This window comes from Alosa pseudoharengus, unplaced genomic scaffold (genome assembly GCF_046254945.1).
Source record: "Alosa pseudoharengus isolate Yale_2024_CS ecotype anadromous, Long Island Sound unplaced genomic scaffold, YU_APseudo_1.1 YU_APseudo_1.1_scf_2, whole genome shotgun sequence".
Classification (NCBI taxonomy): Eukaryota; Metazoa; Chordata; class Actinopteri; order Clupeiformes; family Clupeidae; genus Alosa; species Alosa pseudoharengus.
In genome coordinates, this window is record NW_027468663.1 from 2,429,546 (window position 1) to 2,448,381 (window position 18,836).

The 18,836-nt window shown below is 39.1% G+C and overlaps 1 protein-coding gene across 5 annotated transcripts in view; it reads right to left on the reverse strand.

Moving 5' to 3' along the window:
* Nucleotides 1-18,836, reverse strand: part of atr (ATR checkpoint kinase) — a 197,147-nt gene that overhangs the window by 51,451 nt on the left and 126,860 nt on the right. For 4 of the 5 annotated variants that reach the window (XR_012988518.1, XM_076293382.1, XM_076293380.1 and 1 more), the window contains exons 30-40: nt 16,741-16,832; nt 16,558-16,649; nt 16,273-16,450; nt 15,911-16,123; nt 9,209-9,371; nt 8,951-9,130; nt 6,138-6,280; nt 5,910-6,007; nt 5,427-5,659; nt 5,179-5,313; nt 2,504-2,704 (exon numbers count right to left, since the gene is read on the reverse strand). Coding sequence is in view for 4 of the 5 variants with exons in the window: in XM_076293382.1 (XP_076149497.1) it covers nt 2,504-2,704; nt 5,179-5,313; nt 5,427-5,659; nt 5,910-6,007; nt 6,138-6,280; nt 8,951-9,130; nt 9,209-9,371; nt 15,911-16,123; nt 16,273-16,450; nt 16,558-16,649; nt 16,741-16,832 (1,728 nt within the window). In the remaining variant the exon portion in view is untranslated. The remainder of the gene's footprint in view (nt 1-2,503; nt 2,705-5,178; nt 5,314-5,426; nt 5,660-5,909; nt 6,008-6,137; nt 6,281-8,950; nt 9,131-9,208; nt 9,372-15,910; nt 16,124-16,272; nt 16,451-16,557; nt 16,650-16,740; nt 16,833-18,836) is intronic. The other variant, XM_076293381.1, reaches the window with a different exon arrangement.

Consider the following 18,836-nt stretch of genomic DNA (forward strand, 5'->3'; position numbering starts at 1 on the left):
TAAACAATGCTCACAAGTAGAAACAGTTCCAGTGGGCTCGGGTATACATGAAGACTAAAACACTAAAACTCAAACAGTTTTGTTTACGGATAAGTGCCGTGCAACCCTATAGTCCAGATGGATGGAGTAATGGATGGTTGGTGAATGGCCACCATGTCCCAAAAAGGCTGAGACGTCAGGAAGGAGGTGGCGGAGTCATGTTTTGGGCCGGAATCATGGGGAGAGAGCTGATAGGCCCCTTTAGGTTCCCTGATGGTGTGAAAATGACCACGGCAAAGTATGTAGAGTTTCTGAGTGACCACTTCCTTCCGTGGTACAAAAAGAAGAATGTTCCTTCCGTAGCAAAATCATCTTTATGCATGACAATGCACCATCTCATGCTGCAAAGCATACCTCTGGGTCATTGGCTGCTATGGGCATAAAAGGAGAGAAACTCATGGTGTGGCCCCCATCTTCCCCTGACATCAACCCTACTCAGAACCTTTAGAGCATCTTCAAGCAAAATATCTGAGAGTGGGAGGCAGTTCACATCCATGCAGCAGCTCTGGGAGGCTATTCTGACATCCTCCAAAGACATTAAAGCAGAAACTGTGAATTGTTAAGGTGATATGAATGAAGGGGTCCTATGTTAACATGTAACTTGGCCTATTCAATCATGTTTTTGATTGAAATAACTTTTGATTTAATTTATATGACCTCCTAATGCTGTAAAATCAACAAATGACCATTTTTAGTTCTTTAAAATGTCTTGAAACTCTGTTGTGCATAATAATTTGGAACAGTGCATTTTGAGTTGTTTATTTTTGAAAAAAATACTGTTATCATTGGGAGGTTTGTTCAATAAAATTCGAATTATACTCTAACGGTTGATGACTTGAAAATTAGACTGTCATTCGCATCAACTATTTAGGAAAATCTGAGAAAAATGTAATTTGCATAATAATTTGGAACACAGTGTAATATTATCTACTCATTTATCTATGAATGAAACATTATAAATATTGATCTTTGAGGAAGTGGATACTGGTTTATTTCGCTCCACAGTTCTAGATGATCTTTTCATGTCTTAATTTAATAAACAGACAACTCAAAGTATATAGAATACTTTGTTTCTTCAAAATGATACCACAAGCCATCATTATTTAACTTTTTCAATAGCTAGTTATTTACTTCAGTTTCTGAAGTATGTTGAAAAGTCTGCACAATGTTACTTGAGAAAATGTTTCCATTGTGTGTCTTTATTGCAGCTTTGGTTTCAGTTTTTATTTTAACACATTTGCACATATGAGCATATTTGGGCATTGCTTATTGGGTCACTTATAATAGAATGTAACCTTTTTCTAGGCTAAATGTAGCCTTTTTCTGAATATGTGTTCTTCTGTCTTATTTCTGTTTTACAGATTAGTGTACATTACCCCAACATGTGCAGAGGAAACCAACATGATCAGAAGAAACACTCAATAGCATACACACACGTAAACGCAAGTGCCTGTGCGCCAGGGGTGTAAAGACTTAACGTATGGTTCGGCGTGTACCTCTGTTTTGAAGTCATTAGGTTCATTTTCAGTACAGTAAGCCTGTAAGTACTTTTAACCTAAAATTCATTGACAATATATCTGATGCTCAATGGGAGTAGTGTTTTTGATCTTAGTGGAGTAAACTGACATAATGGTCCGTCACTTATATGTTTGTGTGGGCGTAAAAGTCTACTGGTAATTACATCAAGCAGCTAAAGGCAAGTAAACATTTGCCAGGGAAGAAGTCAGTGCCACGAGATTGCACCAAACCAAACCTGTTTTATTTTGTTTGTCTATGCCCCCACATGACAAAAATGTGTGATGGACTTTCCCAACTCTTTCCCAAGATTTCTACAGACGTGTAAATTTCCCATTGAAATTAATGGGATTTTATAGATTTAGGTGAAAAAAAGATTACACCGAATACATTTTGGCCTGAAGGGAAAACTGATTGAACCATAACCATATATTTTCTGAAAGCTTTTACCCTTAGAATGTGAGACAGTGCAGCAACAACCTTATCTGATTTGGCACGGCATGATATGTTTATATGATCAATTATTACCCTTTTGCAATTATGCAAGCACATAATGATATTTGAAAACTGCTGCCCTGATTAAAAAACAATGTAACTGATCTCAGCAGGTATTCTGTCTATAATGGAGTGGAATGGAAATTTCTAAGTGACCCCAAACTTTTCACTGGTAGTGTACATACACCAACAACAGGGCGCTGATCAATTTCTTCTGTCAGTGAGGTCTACTGCCCTACTAGAAATTATATGTAACGTTACTGCTACTGTACTGCAACTACGGATGTGGTCAACGAGATCTTTGCAATCTTTTCAAAATTTCTTTGCAAATTATACAGAAATGTAACATGATTAAGTAATTTGCTCACTGACTACAATATAACAATATACAAACAGTGACAGTGACAAGGACACCTAGGAATAATAGACTTAAGAAATTATTGGAGAGACTGACCGCATCATCAAAACCTGCCAGATAAGCCCAATGCCCAGGGAAGGCATCGTGGTTGGGGTTAGCCCCACCAGTGGATGGCAAAGTGGGGATGAGTACAGCCTGAAGAGGGATAAGAATCTGGCTGAATGTGGGATCCTTGACCAGCAACTTCAGTGTCTTGAAATGAACATTCATGCTGAGGTTGGCACAGTTCCCATCCACCTGCACAGGGAAACCTTAAGGTTATTATAATAATAATTTATTTTTATTTTTGAACACAGGGTTACACAATATGATTACAGTATCAAAAAGATTTACCACATTTTCCAGACAAGTCGATTTAATGAGGTAAATCGAAACAATGTAGGCAATTATTACCGGCCTTTATTTGTCCGAATCTGAGGCCCGGCTATAAATAGAATCCTGGCTATAATTTGAGGATTTAGGTATGCATGCATGTTTCAGGCATAGTGCAAACACTAATCTCTGACTGAAAGTGCACAGACTTGTGCATTTAGATAACAATATTTAATACATTTTCCAGGGAGTGACACCCCCAAAGCCACCGAAAAAATTTCTGACTTGCAAGCCAAGCTCACAATCTCATTTCACAAGCCTAGCGCTTTCTCGTGGCTGTAGAAGGTAATGTTTCATGTAGGGTTCATGTCAGTTAATATGAAAACATTTAAAAACATGTTAAATTATATATTTTTTTTCTTAAAGTCGCACCTGCCTATCAGTCGCAGGACCAGCCAAACTATGAAAAAAAGTGTAACATAACACAAGACATAACATGACATAACGAGACATATTTTAGACTGGTCTTAGTGTTAACACTGACACAAGTATTCCATTTTTAAAATACATGCACTTCCAAAAAGACATACCAGTGCATGCAAAAAACTAGTAGATCAGGGAAATTCCCTCTAATCACTACTTCTAGTTATTACACTGCAAAAAATGAATTCTAACAAAGTGTTATTGATCTTATATTAAGTTTAAAAAATCTATTTGGTATTGTTTTTAGTATGAAAAGACTTACCTAGCGCCCTCTCAAAAGATAATTTTGACTTAATTTAAGAAGACTTTAACTTATTTTAAGGAGTCTTATCGAGACAAATTTGCTCAACGCACTGGCAGACAAATTTGCTTGTTTTTAGGACAAATTGGCTTAACGCACTTGCAGACAAATTTGCTTGTTTTCAAGATGAGATTTCTTAAAATAAGTCAATTTTTTTTTTAATTAAGTCAAATGATTTCACAAGAAAGCGCTAGGTAAGTCTTTATACTGAAAACAATACAAACTAGTTTTTTTTATCTTGATATAAGATTAATAACACTTGGTTAGATTGTGTTAGATAAGCAGTTTTTGCAGTGTAAGTAATGTCAAGACAAAGACACACATAGGAAACCTTGAGTGAGTGAGGATGGATGGATGGATATGCATGGAAAGATAGATGGATGGATGCATACGACAATGTCTGTGCTGTTTCAAAATTTTTGATGTACGTGACGTACTCTGTGACTCCGTAACACACACACAAATGTTGCCTTATTTTGTCAAAGCAACACATGTTGCCTGAACTATAAATTACCCTTTAGGTTCCTCTGCAGCTTCTCTGCTTGGGCCCCAACAATAATAAGAAAATGCAGAAAGACAATGGGAGCAGAGGGGTATTTCACAAAGGCAGAATTCAGACATCCAAGATAAGTGATAAAGTGAGGTTTGACATAGCGTTGTCTGGTCATCCTAGCTCAACTCGTTTCACTAATGCCAATCCAGGATGAGTAGGAGTGACTATGTCAAGCCAGGTGTAAGTAAATCAGGATGTGTGCGCGTTCTCGTTTCTGCTCCAAAGTGCCCACGGTTGGAATAAAAAAGACGCGGAAAATAGCGTCATTCACACAAAGTGAACAAGCGCTTTTGACTAACAATGAAATAAAGTTGTCCTTTTTGGAATGGGGAATCATGGCTATTTCTGTAAAACAGCAGGAGTAGGCGTGGTAGACCAACTGAATGCAAATTTATGTATGCACCCACGTGTGAGTGCTTCCTTGTCTCGGCACGCAACATCATTAAGAAAGCGCTTGCCACTGCAAAGATGCACATAGTATGATGTGCCTTAATATTATAGTTGAAAATACCTTCGAAAACTTGCCCCTCCACTTCCAATCAACTACAGTAGGCTATTCATCAAACGTCTATCAATAAAATAAGCAAACAATGAGTACCTAGGCCTATGTTAATAATTATAAGGCTATCACAATTAAAATAATAACCATATGGTAGTAGGCAGACAATCTGTTTTGTTTTGCGAGCAAATACATTTAGCAAATAGTATATAAATGGAATAAAGCTCCGTAAAAATTAGCACGGAGGTCTGATTTGAATGACAGCTAGCTGAGCCAATAAGACAACATAATTACCATTAGAATTAACTTAGCTTGGCTGTTAGCCTGGTCGGGACCAGGCTAGGTGCAGAGAAAAATTCCGATGGTAACTTATTTGCCATCTCTTTTGTGAAACCAAGTAAAGGCTAAATTCATCCAGGATAACCAAAAAAATCCCAGCTTAATCGCTTATCTAGGTTTTATGAAATACCCCTCAGCTTTGCTGATTGGCCCCCCCAAAAGCTACCTGATAACAGTACAGCACATTGCTTTGCATGCACTGTAATTGGCAAGACCCTCTTTACCGGCTTGTTGCTGAGCTCCAGAAGTTTGTCAGTCAATTTGGTGGCATCTGCTATGAATTTCTCCAGTGAGCTTTTAAGGTTGGCAGCCTTTCTTAGGATTTCTTTACACCTGTTCATTCTCGTGGGATATGATGACTGTGGACAAAACAAAAATGGAAGGTCTTACATTGAAAAACATAAAATGGAACACTAAAAGGCTATATCTTTCTTCAGGAGACCACAGGTTACTGGACGTCAATGTTTCTGACCTTGGACACAGCAGTCATCATCCACATGGCTTGTTGAGGGTAGGCCAGAAAGACTTTGGCCACAATTTCTTGTAGCACAGCAAACACATCATTGCTGGAGTGGCATATGCGTGAGATGAGCTGGGAGAAGGCTGTGAGGTACTGGTATGGAGAGAGGTTCTTGTTGTGTTCACTCATGGTAGCATTGATTTTATTTAACTCAGCACGCATCTGTATATGTTCTGGACGGCCACCTAACATGTAAAGAGAAAATAATTGCCACAATCTTTGAGGTTTCAAACTATAAAATCATACAATATAAGATACAGTTAAGAACAAAATTATTTCAAAACATCATTTACAACATTACTGATGAAAACAAGGACATTTCTAAGTGAGCCCAAACTTTTGAACTGTAGTGTACAGCGTTCCAACATGGCAGAGTTGAGTGCTCTGTGACGTAAGCTTGTGTCAAAGAATACACATGCATGACCAACAACTAACCTTTTTCAACTTCATAAACCTTGGCACCAAAATCTAGCCAAAGAGACAGCATTCGTGGCATGGCCTGATAGATATACTGGTTGCCAAATTGCAAGGCCCTGCAAAGTTTTCAAACCCAGCTGGTTAATAAAGCATACATTTACAAAGAACAAATAGTAATAATACAAACAATTATACACTAGCACACAGAATATCCACATAAATAAATAAAAATGAAAATCCTCTTACTTTCCAAAGTACATGATGATGTAGTGAATCAGGTTTCCCTGTTTCTCCAGTTTGTTATCAGTCACCATTTGAGTCACTTTGTCGTAATATTTTGCCAAATAAAAGTTACCATCCTCCCATTCAGGCAACAAGTTTGTCACATCCTATTAAAATTAATCAGAGTAAAAAAATTATGCAAACACACTTTTTCCCATTAACTTTTCTTTTTTGTGTGTGAATTTTCAGAGATAGAATGTAAAATGTCAATGCCACCTGAAATCCTTCGAAGGCATCTGACCATTGAACCTATTGCATTTAAGGAGAATTCCGGTCATTTCTAATATAGAGCCCTGGGCTCGGTAAAAAAAAAAAAAGAAGAAAAAAATAAAACGCTATGTACTGCACCACAGACGGCACGCAGAGGTTATCAAATAGGAACTTCACTGGTGTTAGGAAGAGGTGGCCTGGCAACAAGCTCATTGAGATGGGGTCTGGGAACTAGACATTCATTTTCTCGTATTTGAAACGTGGTTTACTAATGCCCAGAGACGTTTATTGGGCGCTATGAATGTCTATTAAATGTGTCTGTATGTAGCTCATAACGGCTTCGGTGTGTCGTCATCGTCTTGCTGCCCTCCCTCCGTTCTGTGATTGGTTCCTTCGTTGAGGTGAAAACGAAGTCCATAGAATCCAGGCTGCCTAGCAGCGTGAATAAAATCGCGCGCGTAAGGCAGCATGGGAAAACCCAGGCTAGGCTACAGTGCTCCTACAGTAGTTAAAAAAAGTTAGTCTGGAGCCCTGTTTTACCCCCGATGCTGTTTTCATGCCATCACAACAGCATTTAAATATCAAAGAGCCTTAGAGCATTTCTATAAAGCCCAGCCCAAAACTCAGTGCTTGCAGACAGGATGTGGCCTATTCAATTAGATAGAATTGATATAATTGTCAATAAGAGAGACCAAGCCTCACAAAATATAGGCATTTGATATTCATAATGATATTCAAAAGCATTCACTCAACAGAGCCAATCAAATTTGCCAGTGAAGCTGCCAAACAGGAAGTGAGCTCATATCACAGCAACGCTTGGAAATCCAAACTTGGTACAGGGACTTGGTACCTGATTGTGATGACACACTAGGAAATTGGCATCATTTGGCCTCTATAGGGGGCACTGCAATACAAGAAGTGAGTTCATATTAGAGCCCGATATATTTTATATTTATCAAAGTAGGCCTAAGTAACAAGTGTATACAAAGTTATACAAGTTAGGCTCAGAGTTACAAAATGTCAATTGTAATGTCATCTGCGCAACACGTGTTATGCGCAGCTTCTCCACTCGCACACATCACACCGGGCCTGCTGTGCTGTATTGTGTAGCTTAAGTGCAACGTAAAGCTTGAAGATGTAAAGAAAAAAAATGAAAACAGGAGAAATAACTTCGAGGAAGTTTGGAGAAAAGTCGGAGGTATGCATTTGTCAGGTATGCTTTGTTGCGTGCATTAAGTGCGCACGATGTTCACCTATGACAGCAAAAATACTTTAAGATGAACATGAAGCAGGCTTGCCATGGCAGAAATAATGATAGCCAGCCTTCAATGTCCTCTTTTGTCCTCTCAATGTCCTCTAAACGGATTTCTGTAGCTCAAACAGCTCGGAATTGTAGTTGAGAACGTCAGTTATAATGGCCCACGTATTTAAAAAATGTCGGGTTTAAATCGGGCTCGGGCTCATAATTACAGTTAACGTGTCGGGCCGGGTCGGGCTCGGGCACAATGTGCACGGGCTCGGGTAGGGTCGGGCTTGATTTTTTGGGTCCGATCTAAGCTCTAGTTCATATCTTAGCAACACTTTGATGTCCACAGTCCAAACTTGGTACAGGGACGTGCTACTGGATTGTGAGGACACATTAGGAAATTGGCATCATTTGGTCTCTAGGGGCGCGGCAATACAGGAAGTGAGCTCATAGATTAGCAATGCTATGGGTGTACCCCAAGCTCTATTTGCTCGTGCCCCAGAAATCGTTCAAAGCTTGTTGTCATCGAGGATCTCATTTATCTAAATGCAACCAGAGGAGGTGAGAACCAGGAGAGAGGTGGAAAGGCCAATACGCGAGGAAACATAAGAGCATCCTATGCGGAAGCGTTTCCAGTCGTCAAAAGTTCCCATAAACAAAGCAATGTGGAAATGCAGAAATAGATAAATGAAATGCAGTAATGAATAAATACATAAATAATTGCATAAATAATTAGTTTCCAGTGTTTCCCTTTTTTTTTTTTTTTTTTTAACAGTGGCGGCATTTATCCTACTATGCTTCCGGACAATATTTTGCGTCTCCCCTAATTCTAAAGCAGTGGCACTGCTAAATGAAGAGGAAACACTGAGAAGAAAGTTAATGTTTTAAATAGGCTACATCAATACAATATGTGAAGTGAAACTGGACTGGCCATAATAACTTCTGACTAGTTTTAGGCTACTTATTGTTAAATTGCAATGTGAACGGCAGCCAGCAGGGGAGGATACGCCGGCAGGATTATTTAAAAAGCAACTGCAACTATTGTGCGTCTGCCCTGATTCTGATACCGTGGCGGTATTAATTAAACCGTGGCGGGCCGCCATGCTGAAATAAACGTAGAGGAAACACTGGTTTCCATGACCAAACTGCATAGATACATTTATTTATTTATACCATTTTCTTCACTTTTTTCCTACCGACAGTGCTCGTGACCTCGAGTAACTGGGCTCTATATTAAAAATGGCCGGAGTTGTCCTTTAACCATAAAATATTTAGTTGATGAACAGCTGGCATACAAAATACATGACTTTCATCTGTGTACCCGATATGTTTTCATGATTGCATTGCTTTCAAAGTTTGCTGTTTCTTCCATGAGTCTCGCCATCAACAACATAGCCTTGCCCTTGATCTGGACCAGCTTGTTGTCAGTAACCGGATGGTCATTGGGGAAGCACTGCTGCACTCCCTTCTGCAGGACCATGAGAGCCTCATGCACATCCCCCTGGTTAACACAAAAATCTTTCATCAGTCAAAACACCAATGCTGAATGTTTACATATATTGTTGCAGTTTAAACATACCTTGGACCATAACCACTTGGCCTTCTCAACAAACAGCTCGGACAGATGGGAGTTCTCTGCATTGAGCAGGGCATTGAAGGCTGTCTGGTGGAGGCCAGCTCTCCTTGCCACCCTTGAACTCTTCAGCCAGCACTCACCCACCTGCTCCTCACAGCTCGACCTGCTAAAATGAGGAAAAACGGTCTACACTGGCTTCCAATAAATCAGAGAATTCACTAACAGCTTGCTTATTAATCACTTTGTAGGACAGGAACAGACTACTCATTAAATGTGTTTCAGCAGATGTAATGTAATGAGATGAGATGTAATGGTATGAAAATCTAACATGACGTTTATAGTGACCAAACTTTTCACAGTTATCAATATAATCGCTGTATTTTTCAAATGTGCTGAACATGTTTCAAGCCTACCACCAATGATGGACAGAGCTGATAATTGGCCAGTACTGCATGCACAATAGCAACAAAACTGAGTCAACAGAACAGCAGAGTCAACAGAGAGAAAAGGCATACACAAAATTAATAGAAGTCAGTTAGTGAATTAAGTCAAATGATTTCAGAAGAAAGCGCTAGGTAAGTCTCTTTATACTGAAAACAATACCAACTACATTTTTTGATCTTGATATAAGATTCATAAGACTTGGTTAGATGTTATTAGATGAGCAGTTTTTGCAGTGCACTTATCCTACACATTTGGTAGATTCAACAGAGAACCATTCCTGCGAGAGTAGGACTGCGAAAATGCACTGCAGATCCACAAATCAAGCTAGTTTATTTGTGTTTTCAGTCATCATGAAATATGCATAGTAGTGATACCTGATTTCAAACACATAACAAGCCCACTTTACATGCTGCACCTGTGCGCCTACTTGGGAGGACTAGGATGATGCTGGATAGAATTCTACACATGTTTTTCACACCGTTGTAATCCACCGCGGTAATTAAGATAATTAAAATCCAAACGGTAATTGTATCATCGAGAATTTTATCGTGGTTTACTGGTAAACGTTAAATCCTTATTCATCAACACACAATACATAAACAATGTTAAGTAGTGATAGCAATAAAATGTATGGTTAAAATGGATAATAATTTAACTTCAAGACTACTTTTAGTTAGCCATGTAACCCTTCATGGTTTTAAACAAAGACCCCATCCCCTCCCCCAATGGAATGCTAATGTGCTGGTTTAAGGCCTATCACTTACACAAGACAAAGGATGCTTCCTTGATATAATGTATCCATGTATCATGAAATGTAAATGTATTCATGTCTGGTATCATTTTGATAGTCTCATTACAAGGATTGTAATGATGTGATTGTGAGAATGTTTGGAACATTCTATAAGTGATATTTCTGATATCTCTCCTCATGCTATTCTGACAAGAATTCATAGGTGTGAAGTGGGTGTGAGTAGGTGTGTCTGATACCAACTGTAGAACCAATCAAGTGGGCTTGTTCTTGGCGCCACTTTGTTCTTTGTTTAAAACATTTAAAAGTAACTAAACTGCAATGTTTGTCAGATCAGATTTTGGATTGTCAGACTAAGGATGTAGAGCGGAAGAGAGGAGTTGGCTACAGGCCAACCTAGGCCTTTCAGGCCTGGGATAGGCCTACATAGACCGTAGACCTTTTTTGTACCCTCTCAGCTTGTAACAGAATAAACCTGATTCCTGAGTTTTCCTGAAGTTCGCCAGTCTAAGATTAATATTAAGTAATTATTCACTACAATTACTTTCAGTAGCTTTTAGTTGTTATGCTGCTGAACCCTGGTGCTAATTTCCACATGACATAAAGGGTGCTCCAACTGGAGCCATTTCAGATCTATATTCAAGACCCAACTGTTTTTAGATACTTGCCACTAATAGATCAGAGGCATAAGATGCACTCTCTATCTTAAATATTTTACTACTGTTTACTACAAATTATTTAAATACAGAATCCCAAACCAGTTGGTTGTGAAAACCTATCGACGGCGAGTTATCGGAGCTAGGGAGATGCCTCTGCACTCAATTGGATAGACCTAACCAATCAGGCAAACGAAATAGCTTACCGTGAGATGTAGGAAGAACACACAAACCATCCTTCTTCTCCACAAATGCCTTAACATTGTTTTCTGGTCTTTTGTAAAAGTTATTGTGCCGTCAATATCTCCTACAACACTCATTAGCGAAATCTAAGAGATACGTAGTAGGGTAGGCAATTAGGAAAAAACTGATAGCCTAAGCCTATATCCCCTCCGTTTTTAAAAAAAAATCAGTTGAACACTGATGTGCTACAAACATGTTATATACAGCTGGGAAAGGCTGTCGCAAATCCCTCAAACAGGTGGTCAATCAGAGATTTCAAACGAACGAGGGAACAACATGTCACAATGCAACACGCTGTTTTCCCTTGATGAAAGTGAAACCATGATTTTTCCCACATCTCAACTTTGGCCAAAGTTTTCAGAAATAATCGTTTTCAGTGATACAACCTCGTTGAAATAATATGAATTTTCCATATGGGGTCTTAGAAGCCATCTGTCTCCTAGCCACAGCGTTTTTGTTGCAAACATAATCAACCTAAGCGTGCTCAGATGATGTGACAGATGAGGCGCTGTTGCTCACCTGTCCATCATTGTAAAGCCCGATTTGATTGGTCCGCCCAGCTCTGGGACAGCCGTGGCCTACTGGTTAGCGCTTCGGACTTGTAACCAGAGGGTTGCCGGTTCGAACCCCGACCAGTAGGCACGGCTGAACTGCTCCCCGAGCGCCGCTGTTGTTGCAGGCAGCTCACTGCGTCGGGATTAGTGTGTGCTTCACCTCACTGTGTGCTCACTGTGTGCTGAGTGTGTTTCACTAATTCACGGATTGGGATAAATGCAGAGACCAAATTTCCCTCACGGGATCAAAAGAGTATATATACTTATACAATCTGAGCAAGCAATCAGCTGGTGACTATTCATGTGAGCACTGATGTTTAGACTTTAGCCATTGTTTGAGTCCTTTGTTAAACGCTTTACTGTTAATTTCTAATTTTAGCTCAGTGGGTAGAGAGTTCCAAAGTTTGGCCCCCTTTAGAGAGAGAGCAGACTGGCAGAAATAAGTCTTGCATCTAGGGACGAGACAATCACCACAGGTGGGGGCTCGTGTGGTCGCTCTGTTAGAGCTCTGACGCCTGATGGCCACTGTAGAAAACAGTCTTGACACATGATTATTTAAACATTTAAAAAAGAATCTTAGAGTACTAAAATTGATAACATTTTCATAAAATAGCTTTTTCAAATATCATTATATTTTCGCGCAATTCCAATGTGTTTTACATAATTGACGCCGCACCTACTTTCACCGATCGCACAGCAGGGTATTTCTCTGTCGGGGACACAAGGTGTCCCTAACATGAATGAAACCCCCTACTGCCCTATCTAGGCTATATATTGTGTACATAGTGTAAATTAACAATGATAAAGAAGTTGAGTGTAAATTATGCCAAGCAAAGCTGGCATACCACCACTATACAATGATGCATTGTCACCTGAGATCAAAGCACCTGGCTCTCCGTTTGGGACATCGAAAACTTATTAAAACTTTTTAATAGGGTAGACTACCGTCAGAGATGCTGACTTGCAAAGGCCTCGGGATAACACGTTATCTCCACTATCATCAGTCAATGCTTTTTAAGGATGGGCTACATTAAGAACATCAAGCATCTAAGGCACGAGCGCATCTTTGAGGCCAAGCCTCGTCAAGTAGCCCGTTTGTTTACAACGAAAATTACATTTAATTAAACTGCTTGTATGCCAAAATAGTTTTCAACATTTTGAATATCAGTGCCGGGTGAATTAGGAAATGTTCTCAAAGTAGCCTTATGGCTGAACGCTGCTTGGGATCCCCCCTGTCAAGCAATATAACCATACAAACGTGCGGCCTGCTCACTCATTGTTTCAAACGGAGTAATTTCGGCTGTGGCCATTGTAGGCTACGTAAAAATAAACTTCCAAAACTAACGAAAAATATTAATTTTCTTTCAGTTAATTCAAAAGTTTCCAAAAAGTTAAAAATGGATGATGTGATGCACGTCATTGACATAATGGGCAAATATAGCCTAGATATTCGAATGTGTTTATTTTAGAGGAAAAATTCGAACGTCATTTTTGAGCAATTTTGACAGCCCTAGTCCACTGTAGGCTACGCCAATCGGCTATTACTGTAACACCTTCCAACTAGCCCCGGTGAGAATGCTTGTGAAATAGCACCATGAAATAGCACCTCCATTATCTTGGAGGAGAACTACCGAGCATGGAGCAAAACCACAAACTGGGATGGTTCTCGAGGTAAAAGAGCATTACCTCAATGAAACCTGAATTCTCTCCCTCACATAAAAAAAAATCTAAATATTATTATGCCTATGATTGAAATTAAATCCATATTGAACACTGATGTTGAACACTTAGCCAACTCAAAATGAAACATGCCACGTGTGTCAACTATGCTCCTGTTGATTGTGTGCGCAAACTGCGCGATGAAGAGGGATTCTGCACACTCGGACACTGTTGCAGTGAGTGCCACCGATCCATTTACCACGACACCTGCAACGCCAAATGAGCATAAATCTCGACCAGTAGGGTTTTTAGACACTGCTGCATAAGAAATTCAGTAAAAGGTCTCAAGATAGATCTGGGAAGATAATGGAAAATACAAAAATGTTCACGTTTCTGGCCGCAGGATGACCCAAGCACCCAAGATGAAAACATGAGCTGTTAATCTAAATTGCAGAAACCATAAATGAAGGGCCAAACTGACAAGTCGCATTTCCTATAGTCTATTTTCCAATATTGTCCAGTGCTAATGATAAACTCGAGCAACGTATAGTGCTTTGGATCATGTAGGCTACTTTAGGGAGAGATGGAATCGCCCTTTAGTGAGCGCAACACAGCACAGGTCTTAACCTGCTTTATCCAGAGGGAGACATTTTTGGATGCAGTGACAAAAAGCCTATAATGGACCTTCCTGGGAAATGCGACAATTGTGGAGTCGGCATTTGTAGACTGTCGCTGCAAAACAGTAGGCTACATATCCAAACTCAAAAACAGTAGATTAGCAGTCAGAGCAGCACAACATACTAAAAGCCATGCCGCCTGTCCTGTTCGCTCTTAAACTTTCCATCACAGTTGGTGCATCTACCTAGCCACTTCGTAAATGTGTTCGAATTTGTTCTGTACTTTAAAGAACATTTTGCATTTTGGCACGCGCGGGTAGGCCCGAAACGTTAGGAAATAGATCAAAAATAGGATTTCGGTCCCTTCCAGTAAAAAAAAGTCATCCAATGCAGATGTAAATTAGGTAAATAATGCAACCTTAACAAAACCGAACTCTGGGATTTATTTGAACGTTTATTTTTAAGTGTTTCAGTCGATTTGATGTCAGATTTACATGATTCAAACGTCCCTACCAAGGCAGGCTACTTGCTGTAGGGTTTAATATTTTTCCCGAAAATTAGATGAATCAGATCCCGGAAGTTTTTTTTGCTTCCTAAGCCCAAGTAATGTATCCATAGCCTATCATTCAAATATGTGTTCCGAAAACCCAAACTGACTTTTCTTTATATTATTTTTAATCATTAGTAAAACAAAAGCAAACAGTTTATGTCTATGAACACAGTTTGTAATGATCAATTCTGAGCTGTGTGACATCTGCTGCAGCTCTAATTATGAAAAGCCAAGTGGATTGTATGTGACTTTCTGTTCTGAAAACCTATAACCCTTATGAAAAACAATTGGCCTATTTTAAGGAGCTTCTTCGTCTTCCAATTAGCCTACCATAGGCCTACTAAGTAAAAGAAAAATAATGAGAAAATGTTACTTGTTCAATTAATAAACAGTTTGTTTGATGACAAATCGCTGACAAGATGAAATTGGCCTCCCTTTCTGTCATTCTGACAATTTTTTGCTTTTTTTTTCCCTCCGATTTTTGAACGATATTCAACTTTTGCTCCTTGATTGTCGAATGGCATTTTTGGCAGAAATTCACATCCCGACTCGTCCATGTAGCTCTTTAGTGGTGGCAGCCTTTGTCCTGAAGGCAGTTTAACTAAGGGCTGCACTAATGCTGAGGTGCTCTTGGAGGGGAAACTTTGAGCGGGTAGGCAACAAACCAGCAGACTTTACAAATTTCTTCTCCAGTCTCCATCTCCATCCTTCGGATAAGGTTACAGCTAGCCTTACAATATCTTATCAAGGTGTCCTGGCCTCAGAGAACCATACATACTAGCTCTGACCAAAATAAAAAATAAATGCACAATATATTTTATATTTTTAAATTTTTGCAAATACAAAATACAAAATAGGCCTTTTATGGTTGAATCCAGACTTTTGAGCAGGGGTGTACATTTAGGCTATAATGTAGATAACACACATGATAATAATAATAATAATAATAATAATAATAATAATAATAATAATAATAATAATACACATGCACTACTCACAAAAAGTCAGGGATATTTGGCTTCCGGGTGAAATTTCAGGATGAACCTAAAATCCACTATAACCTTTACAGGTGAACTTAATGTGACCTTTAAACTTTTGAATGCGCAGAAATGTCCAATAGTTCAATGTTTCAGTACTTTCTGTACTGAAACACTAAATTTCACCCGGAAGCAAGATATCCCTAACTTTTTGTGAGTAGTGTATATTATGGGAATTTTGAGATAAAATAACGTACTCCTGGTTGAGATTAAGCAGAGCCCGTCGGAGCGCGAGGATGGGCTCTTTTGCTCTGAAAGAGTTTTGAGTCATCAGCAGCCGAGCATCCCAGTTGTGCATGGCCATTTGATCTTCTGTGCCTCCTTGTTTCTGTGCCCCTTCTGAAGATGCTGCCTGCCACTGCTGTAGCAGATTTGTGAAGGAGTGTTCCAGTTCACACAGCATGTGCAGTCTGACAAAAAGCATGAGGGATTTACTTAAACGAACTACATTCTAAATCATGTTAATGGTGCTTTGAAGATTAAGTTATTCATTATGGATATATCAAGTAGTGGCTGGGTAACGCACTACTGTATGTGTTGTGAATGATATCATCCATACCTAACAATGTATTCATATCCTCTCTGATAGGTCCCACACTCAAAACTGGCAGCTGACAATGGGACAACCTGGTCTTTCCTTGCTATTTTTAGTTTCTCATAAAACATCTCTGAATTACGTTTCTTAGCAGCCACAAGCAGCTGTCCAAGTCTCACTGCCCATGTGTTGGACTTTTGATCTATTGAGTAAAACACAAACCACTTTAATTTATAGCAGAAATTCACAGTGTCATACTATAATTAACACTAGTAATCACTTCCTATCAATCTTTCTAAACTACCTTACCTGAGGCTAAATAATCTTCCACAACATCCCACTTGGAAAGCTTCCATGCAGCCTCAACTCGATATGTGTTCAAATCAGATTTCCACTGAGGCCTTTAGATAGAACATACATGATTATTGCAGGCTTGAAATGCTTGATCAAGTTCCATGGAAAATAGACATCAGAGATTGGTCCATGTATCACCTGCTTACAAGTATTCCATCAACTTGTGTGATAACAGCTGACAGCTGTCCAAGGCCCAATAATGAATTCATGACTCCATGGTAATGGCCAATCTAAAAAGAAAAGTTTAATTTCAGAGTTACATGATACATACAACTGAAATAACTTATACATTTAAAAGTTAAAATGGACTGATATTTATCAGACACTGATATTTAGCCGGAATCAAACCCGGGTCAACCGATTGTCAGTCGGTGGCGTTACCACTGCTCCACCATGCCCATGGAAGAAGCCATGATTTTTTTTAAAGATATTTACTATTGTGAACTTGCTTACTACCTGTTTGGGGGAATAACTAGGGAGGCTGATGCTCCTCCAAGAAAAAATGGGTTTGCATTTCATGCTGTCCTTCCAAGAGGGTTATACCCCAGGCCATCTTTAAAAGCTTATAGCTTTTGAATACAACTAACCATCTCAAAACTTCTTCAGCATATACCTTCACTCATGGACTAAACTTCTGCAAAGTTTCAAGATGGTCATTCAAAATCACTTGAAAAAAATCAAAAACTCATTGCATTTATCCGGGTTTGTTTCAATGAATAGGAGATTGGACAAAAATCTGAAACGATGGTGCCAAGGCTGTTTGAACTGATATGGAATGACCCATTCAGGTAAGATTGCTTTGGGTCATTCCACGTCAGTTCAACCAGGGCCCACGTACTTAGGTCTCTCAAAATTCTGAAAAAATTACCAGGTGTACCTATGTTACCCAGGAAACACACTGTAAAATTACTCTTATGTAAGATCAATACTTTCCAAGATACAGCCAGTTTTACAGGGGGAGGGGGGTGTCGATTTTGTTCGGCCTCTTTTTTTTGTCAAAGTTCACAAGCGCAAGCTCCCACAGCGCAAGAACTAAACCATGTAGGAGGCTCAAATTTTGCATGCTGGTACATAAATAGGAATAGTATGTAGCAAAATCGTCACGTTTGGTCTGGATAATCCTGCATGGTCATAGCTGTCCCTCAAAGTTGATACAAATTTAATTGGAGTTTTTGACTGGGCTCTGTTTAAGCCTTCAGAAGACATATTTGTACTCAACATAGGCTCTTGATTTATTGTCCTTGCTGAGATAAGTAGAAACACTCTCACAAAAAGCAATGAACAGAAAATAAATCCCTTCAGGGTCTGAACAGCAGACCTCACAAGTCTGAAAAATCATTTTGGTTATCATTTTCAGAGCACCCAAACACCTTGTGGGAATATACAAATATTTTTTTTAAATGTTTTTCTTTATTCTCCATGATCCCTTCTTTTTGAAAACACCAATTTGACTTGTCTTATGCAAATCTTTCTTTTTTATTTCCCATGGGCAAAATGCCCCATTGACATCAATATGTTTTATATAGTCACCACACTGCCACCTGTGGTTGTATAGAGTAACCTGTGGTAGCTCTATACAAAACATATTGATGTCAATGGTGCATTTTGCCCATGTTCAGGGTGGAAAGTGAAAAATAAAGATTTGCATAAGACAAGTCAAATTGGTGTTTTTAAAAAGAAAAGATCATGGAGAATAAAGAAAAAAATCTTTGTATATTCCCACAAGGTGTTTGGGTGCTCTGAAAATGAGAACCAAAATTATTTTTTAGACTTGTAAGATCTGCTGTTCAGACCCTGAAGGAATTTATTTTCTGTTCATTGTTTTTTGTGAGAGTGTTTCTACTTATCTCAGTAAGGAAAATAAATCAAGAGCCTATGTTGAGTACAAATATGTCTTCTGAAGGCTTAAACAGAGCCCAGCCAAAAACTCCAATAAAATTTGTATCAACTTTAAGGGACAGCTATGACCATGCAGGATTATCCAGACCAAATGTGACGATTTTGCTACATACTATTACTATTTATGTACCAGCATGCAAAATTTGAGCCTCCTACATGGTTTAGTTCTTGCGCTGTGGGCTTGTGAACTTTGACAAAAAAAAGAGGCCGAACAAAATAGACACCCCCCTCCCCCTGTGAAACTGGCTGTATCTTGGAAAGTATTGATCTTACATAAGAGTAATTTTACAGTGTGTCTCCTGGGTAACATAGGTACACCTGGTAATTTTTTCAAA